This window comes from Cardiocondyla obscurior, linkage group LG03, assembly GCF_019399895.1.
Source record: "Cardiocondyla obscurior isolate alpha-2009 linkage group LG03, Cobs3.1, whole genome shotgun sequence".
NCBI lineage: Eukaryota > Metazoa > Arthropoda > Insecta > Hymenoptera > Formicidae > Cardiocondyla > Cardiocondyla obscurior.
Window position 1 is genome coordinate 1,785,409 of NC_091866.1, and position 21,979 is coordinate 1,807,387.

General features: G+C 39.8%; 2 protein-coding genes and 1 long non-coding RNA gene across 6 annotated transcripts in view; 1 reads left to right on the top strand and 2 right to left on the bottom strand.

Moving 5' to 3' along the window:
* On the bottom strand, positions 1–8,522 carry LOC139113789 (uncharacterized). Its single transcript, XM_070675194.1, is given in 3 exon segments — positions 1–652; positions 8,245–8,354; positions 8,443–8,522. Coding segments are annotated over 3 exon segments (588 nt in total). The 3' UTR covers positions 1–254.
* Positions 1,000–16,313, top strand: LOC139113577 (uncharacterized). 4 transcript variants are annotated; one of them, XR_011547723.1, is made up of 5 exons: positions 8,924–9,062; positions 9,262–9,288; positions 9,360–9,599; positions 9,705–9,827; positions 10,153–16,313. XR_011547723.1 is itself a non-coding variant. In XM_070674810.1 (4 exons), the coding sequence occupies exon 1, from the start codon at positions 2,314–2,316 to the stop codon at positions 6,385–6,387; it is 4,074 nt and encodes a 1,357-aa protein (XP_070530911.1). In that variant the 5' UTR covers positions 1,000–2,313; the 3' UTR covers positions 6,388–6,961; positions 9,262–9,599; positions 9,705–9,822; positions 10,153–16,313. The 4 variants fall into 4 exon arrangements, 2 of the variants coding, with proteins under 2 accessions (XP_070530911.1, XP_070530910.1); XM_070674810.1 differs by lacking the exon at positions 8,924–9,062 and adding an exon at positions 1,000–6,961 and having other exon boundaries at positions 9,262–9,599; positions 9,705–9,822; XM_070674809.1 differs by lacking the exons at positions 8,924–9,062; positions 10,153–16,313 and adding an exon at positions 1,000–6,961 and having other exon boundaries at positions 9,705–9,823.
* LOC139113579 (uncharacterized) overlaps positions 9,229–21,979 on the bottom strand; it is an 18,787-nt gene continuing 6,036 nt past the window's right edge. Inside the window, exons 3-4 of the long non-coding RNA XR_011547725.1 lie at positions 17,689–17,798; positions 9,229–9,520 (exon numbers count right to left, since the gene is read on the bottom strand). This is a non-coding gene — a long non-coding RNA (uncharacterized lncRNA). The remainder of the gene's footprint in view (positions 9,521–17,688; positions 17,799–21,979) is intronic.

The window sequence follows — 21,979 nt, forward strand, 5'->3', positions numbered from 1 at the left end:
CTTTCATACAATTGTGAAAACACGGGTTCTAGAGTAAACCGTGCAACGCCGATAAAGCTGCTCGAACTTAAAAATAAAGAAAGCAAAAATAAAATAATAAAGATATACATCAGAGACTCCATTTGCTTTGCCGTTGAAAAATTCATCTGTTTAAAATTTTCACGGAATCTGGAATATATGTGGAACAAATTTCATTATAAAACTATTTTGTAAGTGGGACATAGTATACTGAAAAAAGCAGCAACGTGTTAAAATTACTCTTTGTTATATATCGAACGTATATTTCTTATAAATTTTTTCTTTTTTTTTTTCCGTAAAAAGTACAGCGTAATGAGAGCAAAGGTAGAGGAAAAGGTTCGACTATGAAGTGGAACAGCGGTACCGAGTGATCGTAGAGCTTGTTTCAGAGACCTATTTTCGCTCTCGAGCTGCAGCCGTTCCATGCGCCATTTCTTCATCTGACACTTCATTACCGTCAGTTTTCGCAGGGCGAACGGCAGATCGTAGATCTCCGATTCCTTGGAATTGTCGCTGAAGGGATTGTACTCGCAGCAACAGCATGGCTCGTGAGGCGGCGATTCGATCGGTTTTAAGACTCGCGGTGCGTGACATCCACACGAGCAAAACGGCGGTGCATATCGATCGTCCATGACTTGGTACAATTTTGAGGGCCACGTTTAACCTTTCTGCATGTTTCCCCGGCGCGACTTTATTCCTAAAAATGTGCTCTCGTAATTCTCACAACGTATTTACAGCGCTCTGTTACGTTGCATTAAAAAAAAAGTATCAAGGTTTACTTGGCATCCGGCGCTAGTTCTATATTGTACCACTAACATTACCGAAGTGGAAAACAAGTTATTTATGCTTCAGGTCAATTCACTGATAACCCCGTGGTAGCGGAGTGCGCTATCACTCCCGCACCGCAAAAAAAAAAAAAAAAAAAAAGAAGGAAAAAAAAAGACTTGGCCAAAATAAAATCTTTTTATGCGCGGAGATATGAAATTGCGCGAAAACTCGTGACATGTCAGTTCAATATCTTTAATTTTACATCTCAGCGAGCGCGATACGCGAGAAATCGGCGTTGGCAGCGAGATCGATATAACTCGATTTATATAAATTCAACTTTCACGATTGTATGCAAAATAATAAATAGAATATCGCGATTAGTAACGAATCAATATTAAATGGCTTGTCGCGCGGGTTGTCGCGTAATTTACGTTGCATTTCCGTCGGCCAAAGCGAAGAATTTTCACGTGAGTCCGTTGTTGTCGATAGCTTATGGCGGTTTTAGAACGTAAACGCTCGATGGAGAACACGCGGGTTAATTCACCGAGTTTCTCCCGTCGCGAAGTTTTGGGCTCCACCGGAAAACCGGAAGTACCGATTACGTACTACCCACATAATTAAGCGGTCGCTATAATTAAATTGTGCGCAGTATGCTCGGCGAAAGTCCTCGTTAGAGCAGTCTTATTAGGTGTTCCGATATTGAGGGCCGCGCAGCGATACTGAACGCTTCTTAAGTTTCGAGAGTTTCGAGAGCACTTGGACCACAGTTCGGTTCTGTTCGAGAACTTATCGAGAGGGCCCGTCATCAATTAAATCTGCGCGGTAATTGCAAAGGAAGGAGGAAAACACGGGTGCTGCGCGGGGCTAACGAAACTTCACGAAACTTTCCACCCCCCTTTTTGCCCGCCGTCCACCGCATTACTCGTGCAAAATCACCGTTTCGTTAATCGAATTGGAGTAACAACGAACGACGTCTCTTAACTCGTACGGGATCTACAATAAATAATGCATGATCCATCGATACGTACATGCTGATTATGAAATGTGAAGATGTCTGCGGCTCCCGTCATACGCGGCATGACAATCGATTTCTTATCATCTCGCGATGTTATCTTGTGAAACGTCCTTTCATTAATTGACAATTCGACGTATGAAAATTCTCCAGTGTAGGTTGACAAAGCGTTTATAGATAATTAAAAATTTTCCGCATTTCGCTGACGCTGTTACGATGACGTGTGCGTTTTAACAACTCCTAATCGAGAATATTTATTCGTTAATTGGCATTTATATTATATTTATTAGTGATGCAATGCTAACCACAATGGAATATTTTTAAACGTATGTAATCGTTTAAATGGAAATCTGCACCGAGGTAAAATCGTCAGTAATTTTGTATTTTAATAATTAATATTGTGCAAAATATTTTAATAAGTTAAACAACGTGTTGAGCATACACGCAAAAGTTTTGTTATATTAATTGTTTAAAGCTTGCGCCGATGTTTAACGAAATTCGTCGTCTCGTGGTTAATGGCGTTTTGTCACATATTACGTAAATCTGATAAAGAGGGGGCGGCAATGAGTGACAAATATCTCGACGATTACCTGTCAGTGATCGCGATTGACGTCGCCGTCGAAGAGAAGACGAGAATCGCTAGAATGGCCGTAGCGGGCTTGCACAAGCTGCATAACGTGATGCAGCAGATGAGAGATTGGCGGGGCGATAGCGCGAAGCTGAAGAGTAATATCTGGCGGATGAAAATGGCTTTGCGTGCAGATGACAAGAATGGGGCCGATAACCAACAGATCGATCCTTTGATCGCGTACCAAAGGGAGGAGATTAGCCGATTGGAGGAGGCGAACGGCACTTTGGAGAACGAAGTAACGAGTCTGAAGCATGCGCTGACGAAAGCCGAGGACGATATCGCGCGTATCGCCGCCTGCGAAATGGGCGATAAAATCGCCACGCTCGAAAACGAATTTTCGCGCGAGAGAGAGCGTATGAACTACGAGATCCTGGGTCTGAAAAAGAGCTTGACGGAAGCCGAGGAAGCAAGCGTCGTGATCGGGCAGCTCGGGGACAAGTTGAACAAGTTCGCGAAAGGCGATCGGACGATAGAAATAATCTTAGCGAGCGTAATTGGTAAGACCGTCGGGATGATTATCGACCTGTCGGAGGAGCTTGTGAACGTTAGCGAAAATTTGCACAGGTCCAAAACCAGAAATAAGTGCTTGCGCCTCAAACTGGACCGACTGCGGGCCATGCTGCGAACGAGGTGCGGTAATAGCGCGGAATATCGAAAGAGGATAAGCGAATTGAACAATCTCGGCGAACAATTGATGAGGGAAACGGCCCGGCTGAGAGTTATTCGCGGGAATGCGAACTATAGCAAAAGTTTGGACGCCACAGATATCCCAGACGTTGTTAGGCACATCGAGCGGCTGATGAACGACTTGAGGAACAATTTAAAGAGCGATCGCGAGGCGATAATCGCCGCTGGCGATCCAGACTGCTTGAAATACATGAGGAAAGTGGTTGATCTAAAAGTAAATTTGAAAGTGTTGTCCGTGGAGCTTAGGCAATCGAACGTGAAAGTAGACGGGCTATCGTGCGAGAATGACCGATACGAGAAATGCATGGAAGCAGCATCGTCATTGAATAATTTATTACAGCAAATTGATAGCGAGATCGAAAAATTGAAGATAAAGCCGATGAGTAAATATTGCAGAATCGGTGGCGTGAGCGGCTCACAATACTTGGCTCAGGTCACAGAGCTCGAAGATATCGTTAAAAAATCAATCGCGATAATCGGTATCTTAAAACAGGCACCGCCGGAAGTTGCATACGCCGACGGGAAAACAGCGGAAACCCTGAAAGATTTGATCGAGCGGCTGTGCGGCAAAATAAAGGAACTTGAAATTTTCGACGACCGCGGGATTTTACGCGAGAGAATCGAACAGCTGGGGGTTTTAGTTACGCGTCTAAAATCAGAATTGCTGGAAGAGAACGAGCGTGTGAATGCACTCAACGGCGAGTATGCCGGCGCCAGATTAACAATAGCGAGAGATCGTCAGAGGTACGAGAAGATTATCGATGAAATGCGCGAAGCGAACGAGATTCTGCGGGAAGATATAAAAAAAGGAATAGAAGAACTGTCGGGGCTGTCGATTAAATGCGATCACTCCGAACTACGTGTCGCAGAGATGCAGCCGATGAAGGTTGAAACTGCCGCGGAAAAGAAAGAATTGCAGATCTCTCACGATGATAAAGGAACGTTATTAGGGGAAACGAAAAGGTTGCGTAACGCTCTCGAGACGAGGGACAAGAAAATTGAGAATATTATTACCCAAGGGGACGCGCAGAAAGCGGTCCTTAGGGCCGAGATAGAGGACCTGAGGACGAAACTTGGGATCACTTTCGATGAAAATGTAAAACTGAGAAATATAATTGAGGTACTTGAGAAGCAGGAAGAACGCGGGCAACTAGGCAAATTGAAAAGTTCGGTGAAGGAAGATGACGGAGAGACGCGAGACAATGAAGATCGTGCGCGAAACCTTAGGGACGAGTGCTTGAAGCCCGAGTCAAATGATTCTAAAATAAGTCTGAACAAGGCGGACGAGCGGGTCGACCATGCGACGCCCGTGGCGGACAATGCCGTCGGCGACGTCGCTCTGTCGGAAGGTAATATTTTCGATTTAGAGCCTAACGAGCGGTCGTTGACGCATCGATCGTACGTCCGGAGCATCGGCGGGGAAACTACGAGGGAATTCGACAGGCTGACGTACGAAGCGTCCGAGAATAAAGTCAAACAGCTTCAAAACGAGAAAGAACAACTTGAGGAGGAGTTGTCGGAGCTGAGGTCCGAGAAAGGATTACTGGATGGGTCGATGGCCGATGCCAATAACAAGTGCGCCGCGCTGCAGGATCAAGTTAACAAATTTAAGTCCGAGCGTAGCAGCCTTCGGGACGAGATAAGCGAGCGCGAAGCCGCCGCTAAGAATTTAAAGTTCGAGCTCGAAAGAACGCGGGCGGAAGTGGAAGGCGTAACGCTTGACGCGGCGCGCCTGCGAGCGGAGAACTCGAGGATCATCGACGATTTGGATATTCTGTCTCTACGGAATACCGAGGCCGAGGACCGTGTACGAGTGCTGTTGACAGAAAAGAACGAGTTTGCGACGCGTATTAACGATCTCGATGATGAGAACGTCGTCCTGCGAGAGCAGTTGAATAAGGCGAGAGCGGAGAATGAATATTTTTCCATGGAATTGAATAAATCAAGGGTCGAAAATGACAAAGCGAAAGCGGAAAATGCTCTTCTGCAGGCTACCTGCGACAGGAACGAGAGAGATAACGCCGAGCTCACCCGGGAGAGAGACGACGCGAAGAAGAAAATAAATGAAATTGGTAACGAGCGCGGAGTACTCGATAATCAACTTAAGATCCAGCGAATTAAGTATGAGGCGTTGCGGCTTGCCGCAGCCGCGTTGCACGACGAAAATAACGTCTGTAAGAATTACTTAAAAAAGATCGATGCGCAACATCCGTTTCTAAAGGACCAGCCGCGGGAATTCGCCGACGTTGATAACGAGATTGAATACGTGCAGAACTGCTCGGGTACTGCGAACACGAAGATCGGGATTAGCGAGCAGGGGGACGGCGGTGCAGAAGTCAAAGTACAATCTGATACACGTGTCGGTTATGATGACAAAGCGGAGATCAAAGATGGGCTAAAGGGCGAGCCGACGAGACCGCGACGTACGGGCGAGGCTTTGAAATTGGAGCAGGCGAATTTGAAGCACGAAAACTCTGGAGTTACGACGCAGTTGGCAAAAGGCAGATCCGAAAGTCCCGCGGCGCAGACGGGAGTGCCGGACAACGAAGAAATCGCCGCCACCCTGAAGAAACTTGAGATCGCGCGTATCTGCCACGAGGAAGGAATAAGCAATTATTCTAATTATCTTTACGGCCCGGAAACGTCCAAAGGCACCGAAAGAACCACGGCGGCCGATATTGATCAGGTTCAGAATGGGGAGCTGAAGATGAAAGCGAATATCCCGCGTAATAGTCGCGACTCCCGCCTGACGGGCGAGAAATTGAAGGCCGACTTCGATAGAGCGGCAGAAGAGATTCAGACTTTGAAACTCGAACTGATGAATCTAAGGGACGAGAAGACGACGTTGAGGTCGCAGCTCGAGATCTTTAAGGAAGAATTAAACGCATTGAAATCAGAGAGAATAGCTCTAAAAGACGAGCTCGCCGTTTCTAGGAAGTCGAACTCTGATCTTCGGCTCAAGGTAAACGATTTGCAGGGCGCTAACGAAAAATTGAAAGAGACAAATGCGAGATTAGAGGGCTACCTGCAGGATACATCAAAAGAGACGAACGATTCCGTCACGTCGAAAGTGTCGAATGGAAAATTAAAGAAAAATGTTCCATACACGTTAAACGATTATTTGATAAAATATATTTTCACGGAGAGTAACCTGCAGATAACTAACAAGCGATGTCGATTCGATCGCGTCTCTCCTAAGAATCCTGAATTGCAATCTGTCGAAGAGAATCTCAAACACATAGAGGGACAAACATCCGTAATTAAAAATTAAATTGAATATTCTGTACGTATATTTTATTAAATTTCCGATTTACGTCATAAATTTTTTTTTGCACAGTTAGAAAAGAAAGTAATTAAAGCGTGTAGCAAAAAGTAGCTTACAAATCTAAAAGTAACTTGAAAAGCTAAAAGATCGACTTAAGTATAATTTTACTGTGCTTTGTGAATTCATTATACTCTGAATAGATTTTGTATAACTTGTAGCTTGGTTTCTTTTCTTGCCAAAGGTTCCGTAACCGGCGGATTTTTTTTTTTTCCTTCTTTTTTGCAAAATTTATGGAGGTGGTTCGTGTTCCTTCTCCGGCAAGCGCTTGGAATCGTTTTAAGAGCAACTGACAAAACCTCTTGAAAGCACGCCGCTACTTCATCTTCGGCTTTTAGGGCGACGAGTAGTTAAAGCCAAACAGGACAATGACAACAGCGGCGTGACGGCGATAAGGATAAAGCGGTGTCGGTGGAGCGCGTAATAATGCATTAATCGCGCGCGCATGTTGGGTCATTATCGCATACTCCACGGCCATGGCATCACGTCGAAAATCCTTGTCTGAGATTATTTCAGCAAAAAGGTAAAGCTCGCTTTGCGCGGCATACTTGGCGCTCATCTATCATTCCCCTAGACTGCCAGAGAGCGACGTGGCACATTGCAAATGAGTGGATGGTCCCCCGGGCGTCACGACAATTATATTCTTACATATCTCGCCCTTTGACCTTTACTTCTCGCTCCATTAAACGGCCGGAATTATATTTCGACGGAATAAAATAGATACCGTGAAATGAAACAATGGTGCTTAACGATACGATATCGAGTGTTATTTCGCTTGAATCGCGATCGATAAACCTGTTATAAAAAAAAAGAAAAAAAAAAATTATTTTTTGCTTCGTGAAAAAATTGTTTGACCAAAAAAGGGCGTGGGGACCGCGCACGTAATAACTTTATGCTCAATTATGCCTCGCATGTAATTTTTTTTACTGCAACACGCGCGCGGCATACGCGGCGAGATGAAAGCAGCGGCTCGACACTCGATATGAAAACGCATTTGGATGTATATTTTGCAATATCTTTCGTGATAAATCAACTGATCGCATGTGTAACAGCGGACGTCACACGCGCGAAAAACATCGCATTGCAACGACAGATGTTACGGCGAGCAACCCTTTGTTTTGCGACTCCGCGAGCACGATGCACATCGACGCGGACTTTTGTCTCTGCGGCTCGTCACACTTTCGCGGATTAAACATTCACACGTGCATTATGTCACGCGCGCGTATAATCGCGCATCATACGAGCAATCTCAAACGAAGAGGCGCGCCTTCCGCGCTTAATGAGATTAGCTCATCTCCGGCAAATATATTATGCCAAACGTGATATAATTTGGATTCAATTCCAACGTTTATCTCTTGTAGCATTTAATCCATTAATAATACGTCGGTGTAACTACATGCATTAATGAAGAATCATTTCTCGGCGGTGTGAGAATAAAAAAAAGTTAATAATTACCGTACATAGCAGACTACGGATATCACTTTTACAATACAACGGACTTGTGCATAAATGAAACATCCTTCGTTCACGAGTAAAGCTTTATCAATTGACAGGAAACGCTTTCACTATTTTTTAATGTGTCAGTTATAGTTTTTAATAATTATTCTACGTTGGAGAATCCATTGCAATTATTAATTTGTAAATTAATTCTTATACAGAGTTAAAGTGTTGTGAATAAATTATATCAAATTGTTAATATAAAAGAGAGATCTTTAACTAAAAATAATCGGTTTCGACGCCTTGCTTTTTCACGACAATTACAATTGGAAAGTGTTTTGTACGAAATTACGCGGAGGAAAATTTCGCCTTTTTATATTTCTGAATCGGCATTATTCTCGCCGCGTTTATATTTCGTGTTTTCACACGACGGCAAACAATGAGTGCAGACTGTTGCAAATAAAACGCATTGCGTCGAGCTGTGCAGTCAGATGCGTTTTCCGAACGCGATCCACGTACCGGTTCATGACTAAACAGACTTTAATTGCGGGAAATCACTGTAATCACGAAACGCTGACGCAAGCTGGGCTTTTTTTTCTCTCTTCCGTCCCTTCCGTGCTGTCGTCGCTTTGTGACAGCGAATACATCTAAATAAAACCCGAAAGTAATTACTATTTTCCCAAAAACGAACTATACGGCAATTATTTATATTGATGCAGTGATACAGAATTAATCGTAGCAATATTTAGCTTAATTTTATTAAAGTATTAAGGTCGAGAAATTAAACAAAGTGATAATATAATTATAAATATAATTTGTCATGTATAATACATCAAACCTCGCGTCAGTTGACTTAAATCACTACCTTGATTCGTCGGTGACGGCTGACTCTTATCAGTATCTCAATTAATGTCGGCGATAATGGCATTGCGTTTAAGGATTTCTTGAAACTAAAAAGAAACTTTAAATTTGTCGCCAACCAAAACCCGACGTCAGTGCCGCCTACAGATATTCGAGGTACTGATGGGAGTCGACCGCCACCGGTAAATCGAGATAGTGACGTGACCAGCTACTTGAGAGGTTATATTTCTATACGGAATAGTATTTAAAGAAAAAAAATGGATATTTTGAAAGGAAATCTGACAAGGAACGGAGAGACGACGAAGGAGCGGAGAACGTATTTTTCAGTGAGTCTCTTTTTCGAGAAAATCTCTGACGAAAATGTCAGCGTTATATTTTCTTCTTAACCTCTCTCCGTTGCGTTGTGACTGCTCCATTTGCAATGCGACCAATTAATATAACGTAAAATTTGTATTTTTTACTTTACATATAACGTAATTATTAATTTTGTGAACTTTACATTTATTTTAATATTTGTTTTTGTAGATTTCTGGCGAGTGCAAAGTTATGAAGGTAATCAAGGAAGTACAACAAAATGGATTGAAACATAATGACTACCAGCAGTGTCACGGTTACTGTTTCAGGAGGCTTGAAAAACTTCAAGAGTTAAAATTTACAGAATGACAGGTGCCATTACAAGACAAAAGATGTTACTTAGCTATGGTCAGCAAGTGCAAGTTCCTGCAAGTATTCTTCATGATGACTGAGCATGCCTAAAGCTATGAGATACAGCTGAACTGGGAATCTAAAACAGCAAAGAATTTTTTTTTGGAATCCAAGCTTAAGAATGTAACTGCATTCTTTATAACTGATATTTATTAGAGGTACATTTTATAAAAGAGTAACAATTTTCTGCAATATTATTTTTATTTGTGTATAGGTTTATATTTAATTATATGCTTTATATTTTTAAATTTTTTTAATTTTAGATATTGAGTTTACAACATTGGAGGCATGGGGCTGTAGACAATTTCAAACGGATGTGTGATCAATTAAATAACAAACTGATAGCCAGTCTACAAGTCTGATAACTTAGATGCAGAAAAAGTAAGGTAACATCGTCTTCGATATCAACTTTTTAGTTATGTGGCATAAAAAAAATACGAGATATGGTGTTACTACAAACGGCTAGATTGATTATTGCAGATTCAAAGTTGAATCGAGCTTTAGAGAAAACTCTTACCAATCAAGTCAAGATTAATTCGTTAAAAGCGCATCTGATAAACTGTAACAATGTTTTATCAATGATACAGGATTATTTAACAAACAAATTAAAAACTGATTAAACTTTACAAATTTTATATTTTTATCGGTAGTAAAAATTTATTTATGTTAACTACCTTACACATGTGTTTTTGACTTGAAAATGTTTTTTAGGAATTAAAAAAAGAATGGCAACTCTATAAACGACATCGCTATCAACAACGCTGTCTCCTAATTTCGTCAATAATACGTCATGGTGTTACATAAAAGTCAAACGTCGTCAGTTATATAACGCGAGACGTTTGAAACGAAGACAACGGACGAATAACGCAACGTGTAAATCGCTGATCGTATAAGCGAAATATTTACACGCTCATGTAACCGGCTCTTACGCGCGCGAACGGCTGCGCCTTGCCCTCTTCTAGAATGCCACAAGGTAAGAAGCGCCGTTTCGTAACGCGAGAGCACGAGCGTTTCAAAGTCAGCGGGTGCGCTGTAGATAGTCGGCGGCACTCGTAACAAGAGCCGAGACGCTCAAGGAAACAAAAACAAAAGGCTGAAATCAGATATGGGCAAAAACGTCTCTATTATACAGATATTGCAGAAAATAATGTACGTAATTAGACACAAGACGACGAACGAGAGTAAAGGGCTGTTATGAAGGATCATTCTAATAGAAGTGACAAATTTTTTTATTTAGAAGGTAAAATAATCATTAATACTGCTAAAATGTTTCGATGTTAAAAATGAAATAACCTCACAGTTAATTACGTGCTTTCGGATTTTAAATGAATTGTGTATAAATTATGAAACCGTTTCGTAGTTAAACTTTAAACTTTCTAAAAGCGAGGGAAAATTACATATGTATATTTCCTTGTACAATTATTCTTCTATTGTATTGCTGCAGCAAAAGCAACTATGATTTAATTGTTTAGTTTTCTAGATTCTTAGATATTCACGTATCGTAATGAAACCGAAGAAAGACAATAATGTTGCGAAAACTAATTTGCCTTTGAAATAATAAGGTATAAAAATTGTAATTTTTAATCTAGGAGTCAGTTAAGTACATCTATATTTCAACGAATCATATTTTTAGGATTTTATTCGTACGTTAATTAATTTTTACTTTTAGAATAAAAAAAAACAACATGTATTTCTTCTGTTTTACTAATAATTGGTAAAGAAAAAGAACATTGTCACGTTAAACTTATCAAATCAATTTCAGTAAAAACTTATTCGATTGAGAGAAAAAATTATTAACAAATTTTTAGGAAATTTCATGCCTTTTTTCGTTTTTATAATTTAACGATTGTTTAATTTGGTGCCAGTTTATTTCGAAATCAAATATTTCACGGCAGTGAACGATGTGTCCTCGATGTCTATAACCATCGCTAGAGAATCTACGTGTACGCCAGCCTTTTTTCGTCCCCCGTACCTTCATTCGAAATATTGGCAATATGTAATTCTTATCTCTTGCCTTCTCCCGCTTCCCTTCTTTCCCTCTCGTAATCCGCCTTACGTAATGACGGTAATGTAACCAAATGTATGTAACGCTTGCATAAGATAGCCCCTACCCTATCTACACGCCAAGCGGCGACGCGGAGCCGCGGCATAATCTATTGTTTGGCAATAGTTATGGTTCGTTGTGTAACGGACTAGTTAACGGAGGCGATCGATAAGTAACGCGGCATTGCGTTGTAGTACAATGTAGTCGACGCTGCAGGGGAAGGTACCAAGGAGGGAAGAAAATTAAGAATATAATGGAATCGTTTTCGTGGAAGCAGAATATTTTCCGATTTTCTCAGTAAGAAATACCTTAAATATGAAACATTTTTGCATATACGTATTAAGTAATAACAAAGCTTAATAATGTTTTTTTTTTAAACCTTTCAGGATTAATAATTTATGATTGTTAAGACATTATTTGAAATTATAATTTCATAAGAAATTTCAATGGGTCTTATTGTTAGAGAGAAAGAAAAAGAGAGAGACAGCTAATCGTTAGAAGATCGTGTCCACGAGTCGTGGTTGTTAGATCCTTATTTTGTCCCGCGAGATCGACAGTTTATTACGACGTAATCAATTTGTGACCCATATTCAACGAAAATTTAATGAGTTTTTCTTTACTTGAATGAGAATCACGTAATGCTCGCGCAATAACGTTACAGAGACACGATGTAACTTTTCATAACCGTTGAAACGGTATATATATATATATATATATACAACATATATCGTGTGATTATTTTGAAACCGTTTGCGGATAAATAGAGATTCATACATCATTAAATATCTTTCACTTTAAAATAAAAAAAAATTTAATTAATAATTAATTAATTATTAAATGTACGAAAGCCTAGCAGATATAAATTATAATACTATAAAGATATGTTACACTTTCAAAATATGAATTTAAAAAGCCTAAAATATCCATAAATAATTAATCAAGTAAGAAATAAGTTAATTATCTTTATTCGCTGTTAAATAACGTTTTCAGCTTCTTCTTTCTTATTACATTGTTACTATTTTATGCATTTGCTCGCAAAAATGCGGAACGCACCAATCATCACGATACAATCGCGTAATAATTTGCACGGTACTGTTAACATTAATCACATGCGTTGCTAATTTTGTTACATTAAGCAAATTAAAAAGTTAACTGACCGTTCAAAAATGCACGATTAAGATTTATGAATTATGTGCCATACATTTGAAACGTGAAAACTCCTCAAAATACGTATATTACATTATCGGTTTAATTATATTTTGTGGAATATCTGCTTGAAAAATAACGTGTCCATCATCTCGATACATTTATGAGTAGTTAGCCACAATTTAATTAATCGCAATATTTAACACATAGTTACAGCAGTAAATTATAATAGTAATCATTGACAAAATCGAAAAAGCAAGTTACTTAGATAAAAAATTACATTACCACCAAAGAATTAAAAAAAAAAAAAATATCTGAAAATATTAGTTTGACCTGAGAATATTTTTAGATGGTTTAATGAAAGACTAAACTAACCCAGTTTATGGTAGTAGAGATCTCATTGTATACGTGTAACTAGGTACACATGTCCGTTTTATCGTCGTTCCAAGTAAGCATTTCGGAACGTCACGACGTTCGCACGTGTCAACTTCCGTTAGTTTTCAACGATCGCCATTTCCGGTGTTACCTCTAATATTGTTGTAGTGTATAACGCATTGTTTAGATAGCTGCTTCTTCTTCTTTTTTTTTTTTTTTTTATTTTGCAAACGCGTGAGCATTTTTAAAGTTATTCCCCGTACAAGTGGCTAAATTGTCCGCTGCTTTGTTCTACTTCCATAACGCATTATTATTGTTTAAAGTGTTACGTCTCCTCGTTAATACAAGCGCCTATTTTTGTGCACTTATGCAACGATTATAAGGTTCCCAGACTGTGCTTTACTACACGGTATTGTGCAACTATTAACCGGAATGTATTGCGCTTTGCACCATTGCTGTTATTATTATTTCTTTCACAAAAGATGGAATTGCATCGGTTCAAAAATGTTAGGAGTAATTGTAACGGTCGTTAAACTTTTCTCCATTTTTACGTCGGAAACTATTATAATTAGCGCTAATTATTTGCCAATATTGATTTTTATATTTTTTTTTATTTTTCACGAATTATTATCAATGATATACGAAGCTAGAGAAATAGCGAGAGCAAGACATTGCACGTGCGTTGTCGAGCTCCGCATAAAATTACGATGACAATGGTGAAGTTCTCATTAATGAGATTCTCATTAACGAGCGTAACGAACGACGCTCACTTGATTTCGACACTACCGCAACCGGATACGCTATTATGACGTAGAACAGACAGAGATTTCCACACATCCGACAAATCGACAACCGATCACATCGCGCTTGAGTCGCGTGAGTCGCGTGCCGTTAAGTTTTCAGTATCTCTCGATCGCAAAAATAAAAATTAATTAATTAATTAAGTAATCCGGAAAAATTTTATTTTTACAATAATCTACAGGTTGAAACATAAACCACTATAACGTATTTTGTTACACGAAAAGTTGTTACAAAACTGCCGGATTGCCCGTAAAATCCTGACACAAAAAAAAAAAAAAAACTTTAACTTCTTCGTTAACTGTGCAAAACATATTTGACAATGGACTTTTTACCCGACAACTCGTAAATCTCATAGACTAATAGAACTACTATGTCATGGAGTACCGACTTTGCGGGCGAAAGGGTAATATCATTATTCCTTATCAAGAAACTAACAAAGCGAACTGCGAGAAGATTATCGCATATTATGACGATTTACGGCGAAATCCGACGTCGTGCTCGATGCCTCTCATTATGACACTAAAACTCAAAACCGCGCAATACACGACAACGTAAGAGTCGTTAAACGCATTAATGGGTATTGCATAACGATCTCACAATCTTACGATCTGTAATATCTTACATAATATCGTGCCGAGTTATATCGCCACGATGTCGCGAATTGGACGAATCTTATATGCCAAAAAAAAGAAAAAGAAAGACAATCATCTTTATGTGTAAAATAAAATTTATATTGCCTAGGTAATCTATAAAGTATGCGAAAAATCAAGCGTCTTTAAGAAATAAGACTCGCGCAGTTAATATATCGTCGATTTGATCAATTATATATTAAGATTACGTACAGAGCTTGCAAAATTGGTCGCGTAAATCTGAAATTTCCTCTTACAAATGTCACCTAACACATTATTGTTTCCGTGAGCCATTGTATTACGCGTAACTAAGAAAGCCGCCAGGTGTGACTGACAGATAACTACACCGTTTCCGGCGTAATACCAACGAAATCATTTTCCTTCTCTTTCTCGTACGCTTGCTCGCTTACCGGCGTTTAGTTATATCGCTCTTATTCCCTGTAGGCATCGAAGCTCACCTCTACCGATGTCTAATTCGAAGTATTACTCAATACATCGGAGTTACATGACCGGTCGTTCTGTAACAAGGCACTATAACGTCCCTCATTACAAATTCGTCGAATCGAGCGTGAAACGCAGCGACGTGCCGCAAATATCTACGAGCTCTGCGCATCTTTATATTTTCCCTCCCCCTCCCCGCGGAAACATTATTATATAACGTGCACTTGTAAAGTAGACTTTTCGTATCCGTTTCTAGAAATCGACCGAATGAATCATTCAATAAATCTCCTTCAGTTAGATATGATCGCGTACCCGGGAGACCGAAATAATCTGAATTTATCGCCAGGCTGCAAGCGCGTTCCCTTTTCTTCTGATATTCGAGGCACTGATAATATCGAGCTTATACAAGCAACGGGTCTAAGAAAGTCAATTTTGATATTCCTCGAAAACCCTTAGGTTTCATCCCCCTTGGATTCTTTTTATCCCACGCACTTGGCATTCCACGCGCCATACATGATTCATTATTAAACGCGTCACGCGTCTTGCGAGATCCGAAGGCTGTAGACGCGCCGAGCTGCAAATTGCAATGACGGGGACGTTGCTCGCGGATGCACGTCGCCGTTCACTCACCGGTGGACTTAGTCGAGAGATATATCAGTATTTCGACGAAAATCTAGTGAAATATGGGAGAGGGAAAGAAAACGAGCACGCCGTAAAGCGCAGTGTGCAATCGGGAGCATACGATTTATCAATTTTATTTCGAAACTCGACACTTTGTCGCGAGATGTACATAACGAAACGAAAAGATCAATGTTAAAGGACTGCAGTAAAAGCTCGTATTAATCGGTTGCGCGGTAAGAATCAACAAAGTTGCGAGGGTTGCAGTGTATTTTATATCTCGGTGTGTTTTACTTTAGAATTAATTACTTTGAACAGAAGTACCGCAAGAGCGTACGAAGAAGCGGCGCAGATATTAATCGCGCGGGTCGCGTATAATGCACAAGTATAAATCACGCGTAACTGTAAATGCGTTACGTTACGTGGGAAACGCGTGTAATATGAAGCCTCGGAGGTGTGATAAAAGGTCGCGACGAGCGGGTGGGGGTCAAACAGCCGATAGATCACTTGTAACTAATTAAATCCTTTCGCCGTTTGACGTGGTCGTCAAGGATAAACCGGCTGGGGCAATGTCCTGAGATATATCCGCATAATGAACAGCGATCTAACCTTTCCATTGTATTATTAAGGTCAACGATTGAAAAGTCCAGTAAAAAAAAAAAAAGAAAATTACAAGCATAAAACAGCGAGGGCGACGTATAATTATATTTTAAATCTTAATCGTTCAGCGATTGCAATATTAAATATTTAAGATAAAAATATTAATATATTTTATTAAACAATCGTTTGAAATGTTTTATGCAAAAAAAAAAAAGAAAGAAAGAAAGAAAAGAAATGTTTTAAGAGATCTCTTTTACTGCGCGAGGTACGCGATTCCTACTTCAAGCTTAATTACGAAAATTATCAGAATTAGCGTACAACTTCATTGTGCCGTGGCACGTGAATTAGGCAATCATCCGACACTCTCAACGAGGCGTTATAAAACACACCTTAAAGACAGACATGAAATAGGAGGGCAGAGCGCGTACAAGGAATAAGAGAGGAGGAATCTCGTAATATGGTAATACTACACGTTCGGTGGGGCATTGACGTTACATAATATACACGAGAGTACAAGAGGCACATCGCGCGATACACAAACTGGCTGGCTATCAGAAACCTCGGCAACTATTATGCAACGGAGACGCGGGTAACAAAGAGCATCATCCCGCTATGCGGCAATCTAATTCGAATTTTACTTTACAATCGCAACAGAGATTTACGAAGCTACTCGTACCGACGATTGACGATTCTAATCGAAAACGATAATTCTCCGGAATGGGCGAAGCTGCTCGCGAATAAGAAATTGCTTTTGACTCATAAACTTGTTAGTCAAATGAGGTCATCCGTTGATCGAGGGGCGGAAAGTGATTCACTGATACTTAACGTCGGCTCTGATGTAACTTGAGACGCCGACCGGCGACAATTGCACTCAATTTTACTTGTGCAGCTCTGAAGTCCGTTTAAACGCGATTTATGGCAATCTATATAAAAAAAAAAACTCCCGCCCAACGATTAGCGAAAGTAGGAAAAGTACAAGTGTGTTACGACAATCAAATAAAATTTGCGCGGTGGTTTGAGAATTTCTCATTCGATACGTGTTGATTACTTCGAACGCTTTATTGAAATTTTTTTTTTTTTTTTTTTTGCGTCGACAATTATAAGATTCTTTTTAGTGAGAACTTCGTATGAAAACTCGGAATAACATGAAGATGTTTACGCAACGTTTTATTTCTTGTTTGCAATAACTTTAGAATACATTATGCAAGATGCATTATATATCAAAATCGTTCAGTTAATCTCTCTCATATCGCGTATATTGTTCAAATGGAGAAAAAGATATTTCTTCCATGTCTTAAATAATAAGATAAAATTAATTTTTTTTTTTTTTTTTTAATCGACGTTGGCTAGATACTTTCGACGAGTTACGGAGACACAGAGGCGAAGGTGTTCGCTCTCACGAGAAGTACATCCCGGTAAGTTTCGTAATGCTGATCGCGAGATGCCTCGGTCTGAGGTCGGGTCGATTCGCGCATTGACTCGCGGATAACCATATGCATTCGTAAGCAGTTGTAATGCACGGCGGCGAAGCGATTTCGTCACCGCGGTGTCGAGCGTCGACGCTCTACAATAGGAACATGAAAGGTTACGTACCTTCGGCACTGTGCTGGAAACAGTTATGAAATACAGGGTAACTGCCGCCCGTCGATTCCTCGCCTTCGCACCAACGCCTTGATACGATCGTTTCACTCGCGGTTATTTTCCTGAAAGAATACGAGGTCGGATTAGAACGCATTTTCCAAGTAAACGAGTTCAATATGTTATTATCTATCTGTATTTCAAGCGCAAGAGCGACCAACGATAACGTTAATGCTACGAATCCTTACCATTAAAAAAAAAAATAAAAAAAAAGGAACTAGCGATACCAGCCAGAAAGGGGTTGGTTTCTTCGCAGGTAACATCTGGTAGCCGATTACATATTATTATATACTTTATTGGCGTTTTTAAATAAATGCCAGTCTTATATTATACATTCGCTCCCATCTTAGGAGCGATGTAAAATGTGTGTATTAGCATGCAACCTCTTTTTTTTTTTTTAAGAGCTATACGTATATCCTTAAACGTATTGCTTCACGCATCGGTAATATTTGAATACCAGAATAAACGCCAAATTAATTGTACGATGCGACTTTGAGAAACGTCCTATATCTCATAACACTTTCGTTATTTCAAAGCGAAGAAAATTGCGGTACACCATCTTTTGTAAAGAGCTGCATTATTACATGTCTTTTATTCCCGAGAGTAAATGACACGCACGTCGGAGTACGAAATATATCGGCGAGGGCCAATGCGTTTCCAGACCGTCTCTAATTTTACCGTCATGGTCAGGCTGGATTACATAAATTATATGCTCTCGTAAATTTCACGTTTTATGACAGATCGACTTTCGAGTGGAAAAAAAAAAGGGGGGAGGAGAAAATGAGAGTTTTATATACGTAGATCCCGATACGTTCCACCCTGCGCGCATTCCTTCTCAAATTTTGTTTGCTTGGACAAAACCGTGACGTAAGAAGGGCGATTTTTGTACGCCGAAGTCCGTATACATTTTTATTCTTTGCCGCGGTGCCAATACGCGCGATCTTCGTCATGTCGGAATAGCGATTGCCAGTTAGAACACAGGTGATCGAGATCTCGTGTAATCGAGTCGGTATTCGCGGACGATTCCCAATGCTGGCGAGGTGGAGAAAGGCGGGCTGGCTCTTTTCGGCTGCGCGTCTGGCCGTGACCCGTTTCGCGTTACATAAGCCAGCGAATTGCCGCAGCTTCAGCCTCGAAGTCACGGTGGCAGACCAACGTCGGGCGATCCGGACGGGTGGGCTGACGTCGGGTGAACACCCAGACAAGGTCAGATCGAAGCAGGATGCAGCTATGCAGCCCAATGGGATGCGCTACGTTACCTCTTCTTTTATTTTATCGCTCGCCTACCGATCGAGAAACAAGTCTTTGTTCGAAGGAAGGACGCGCGAAGGCTGCCAAGAAGTGACCAGGCAAACCAGAGCGTTACTTGGTTCGCGAGAAATTAATACTAACGAAGGTAAGGGAAATCAACAGCTTCTTTTTTCCATTATTAATAAATAATTAAATATATTACAAATTCTCGTTCCTTTAAATATAATTTATATGTACATATTATATTCGGGCATATTCAGCGTATGGATAATATCTCTTTTATATATTCCTTTCTTTTTTTAATTTTAATGGTCATTAACATATCGCAGAGTTAAATATTAATTTTGCAGGATAAACGTTAATAAATACATTTTCAGATAACTTTCAAGAGAATAAAAAATATATATATATATTTTTTTTTTTAAATTTATAATTATCTTATCTGCTTGATTGAAGCACGCACGTAAGCACGTCAGACTTTTGAACAGTTAATTTTAATTTTTCTTTCCTTCCTTTAGAAATAAAGTACTCGCGAGTTACTTACGAGACGCTTTGTATTTAAAAAATCGAAATACAGCACGTACTAGATTCACGTCACAGCGTGCAAAAAAGAAAAAAAAATGTGATTTTGAAACGTGGGAAATATAAAGCATACGTCGTAATGCAGCGAATGTTATAACAGTTTTAATCGTGGCGAGTCGTACGGATTTGTCCCGTGGTTCTTTAATCCCGCGGACTTACATAATGCGATCCAATTTAGCCCGTTCCTTCGTCCGTTCTCCGGTATGCTGGAGCAAGCGCGCGCCGTTTTCGCAATTACGAGGCAATCGCCCGAGAAATCTGCCAGCTCGTAGAACGAAACGCCGTATGGTGTATTAATGACACGCTCTAATAATGTATTATCGCGAGCGAGCTATCATCTCGATATATTTTCCCGTGCTGCAAGCCCGCGTATCGATTGTGCAGAATCATCACGTTCATTATGCCCGATCATCGCACTGTAAATTAATTAGTCGCGCGGGATTAATATATTATTACACATTTTTTTCGAGATCATAAAGTTTCCATTAATTAATTAATAACGTTTAGAATGCACTCGTGATTATTGTGACGTCCTGCATGTGCCGCAAAGTTGCGAAACGTAACTCCGTAAAATTTATCCAGATAGTACAAATACAAAAAAATTAAAAGTAAAAAGTTTATACAAATAGACATACAGACATTATATGTATATAGATTTTACATCTGCCGCACATGCTACATTTCGTTATTTACTTGTGTCCCGTTCATCTTCGTTTTTCTCTATTTTTAGAATATTCCACCTGGAAGAACCTTATATGGCTCGCAAAACGTTACAAATGTGACGCACAGCATTTTTTTTATCAGCTTACGAAATAGTAATGTAATAGTATTTTCGCATACAATTACACCGCATTCGTTACAAAAATTCTTTCAGACAAATAATGATATTATAACTTTGTAAAACTCCTTGGCATTAATTGCCTGCCGCAAGTTATTCGTCAATATTTCTCTCCGTCGAGACAACGTTGGCACGATAGATTTTTCTGATATATATATATATATAATATATATATATAAATTGGTCGCACTATCTACAGGCTCGATAGTGACATAATCCGTGATCGCGCAATAATAGAATTTTGCGCGGGGCCTCGCGGGAATCGCGCTAAGTAAACAAATCCGTCGCGATTAATTACCATCTGGATAACGCAAGTGGCCAGATGTTATCGGCGTGAATCCGGGTGAAGATTCGCGTGGATACGGTAACTTACGCAAGATTTTCGACGTTACCTCAAGTTTAGTCAACCTTGATGTTACATACGCTCGCTTGCACGCGCATTGCGTAGATGTTAAACGGCCGATTATGTAACGATTAAGTCCGGCGTTAGTCAGCAGCCACGTAAGTCCCTAATCGCCGCTTCGGCTTGCAAATTGCAAAATCGACAGCGGTAAATTGAGGCGTATATTGAATAATTTCTAAAGCGACAATATCAAAATGATATCTAGCTGTTTTCGCACGACGTAATCGTGGAACAGAATAGCGCAAAAAAAAAAAAAAAAACAAAGTTGTCATAATAAATATAGATGATAAAAAAGAAAAAAAAATACATTTACAAACGTAAACTTGTAGAACGGTTATATAATTTGACTGTTTTTAGAATTGACATTAAAATCGATGAGAAGGTAATTCGGAAAACAAGGTGACTTATAAAATTCAGGCAAGTATATCAAAACTTATATGTAATCGCTTAGCGGCTTATGTAACAAGCATGTTAAGCTTGTGTTTGCGAAGCTTCGTGGTTCGCGGCGTATTTCGCGGCCCACCTCGGCGAGAAATCAAGATGACACAATATGTGTACCGTTTCAGACTTTCGTAAAAGGTTTCATAAAGCAGCGATCATTTGCGTTTCGATATGTGAATGTAAACGCGAGTGTTCTTCAAACAGTTCGCCAAAATTGCGCGACAATGTTCCGTTATTCATTGAGTCAGACGTTCGATATGTCTATCTATATGTTACTAATCGAGCGTTTCCGACGGTGGAGGTACATATTATAACTATACTTGCAACGCGAAATAAAATTCGAAATATTTTTAAAGTAAAAAATTAAATTAAAAAAAAAATTTTAATTATAAATACTAAAATGTGTGATTAAAAAAAAAGATATAATTAAATTAAAAAGCAGTTGTCCACTAAGCTATCAAATTGGTTTGCAACTCGTTAAATTCCGATGTATTTCGTTAAGCGTATCGTAAGAAACCGCTTCGAGTACTATCGTCGCGTAGGAGCTTGAATTCGAGTGATCACGTTTTTACGATAAACCAGTTGCATTGAAATGTAATAGCAGATGTTGAACGAAAGATCGATGCCAATTGATTTTCAACGCACTGGGTATCGTCGACTCGAACCACTTTGCCCACGCAGACTACTAACGTAGAAATAGTAAATTTTATAAATCACCAATGAATGTGCCC

Coding starts and splice junctions, on each gene's coding strand:
- LOC139113577 (XM_070674810.1), top strand. CDS start 2,314: ATGGCGTTTTGTCACATATTACGTAAATCTGATAAAGAGGGGGCGGCA.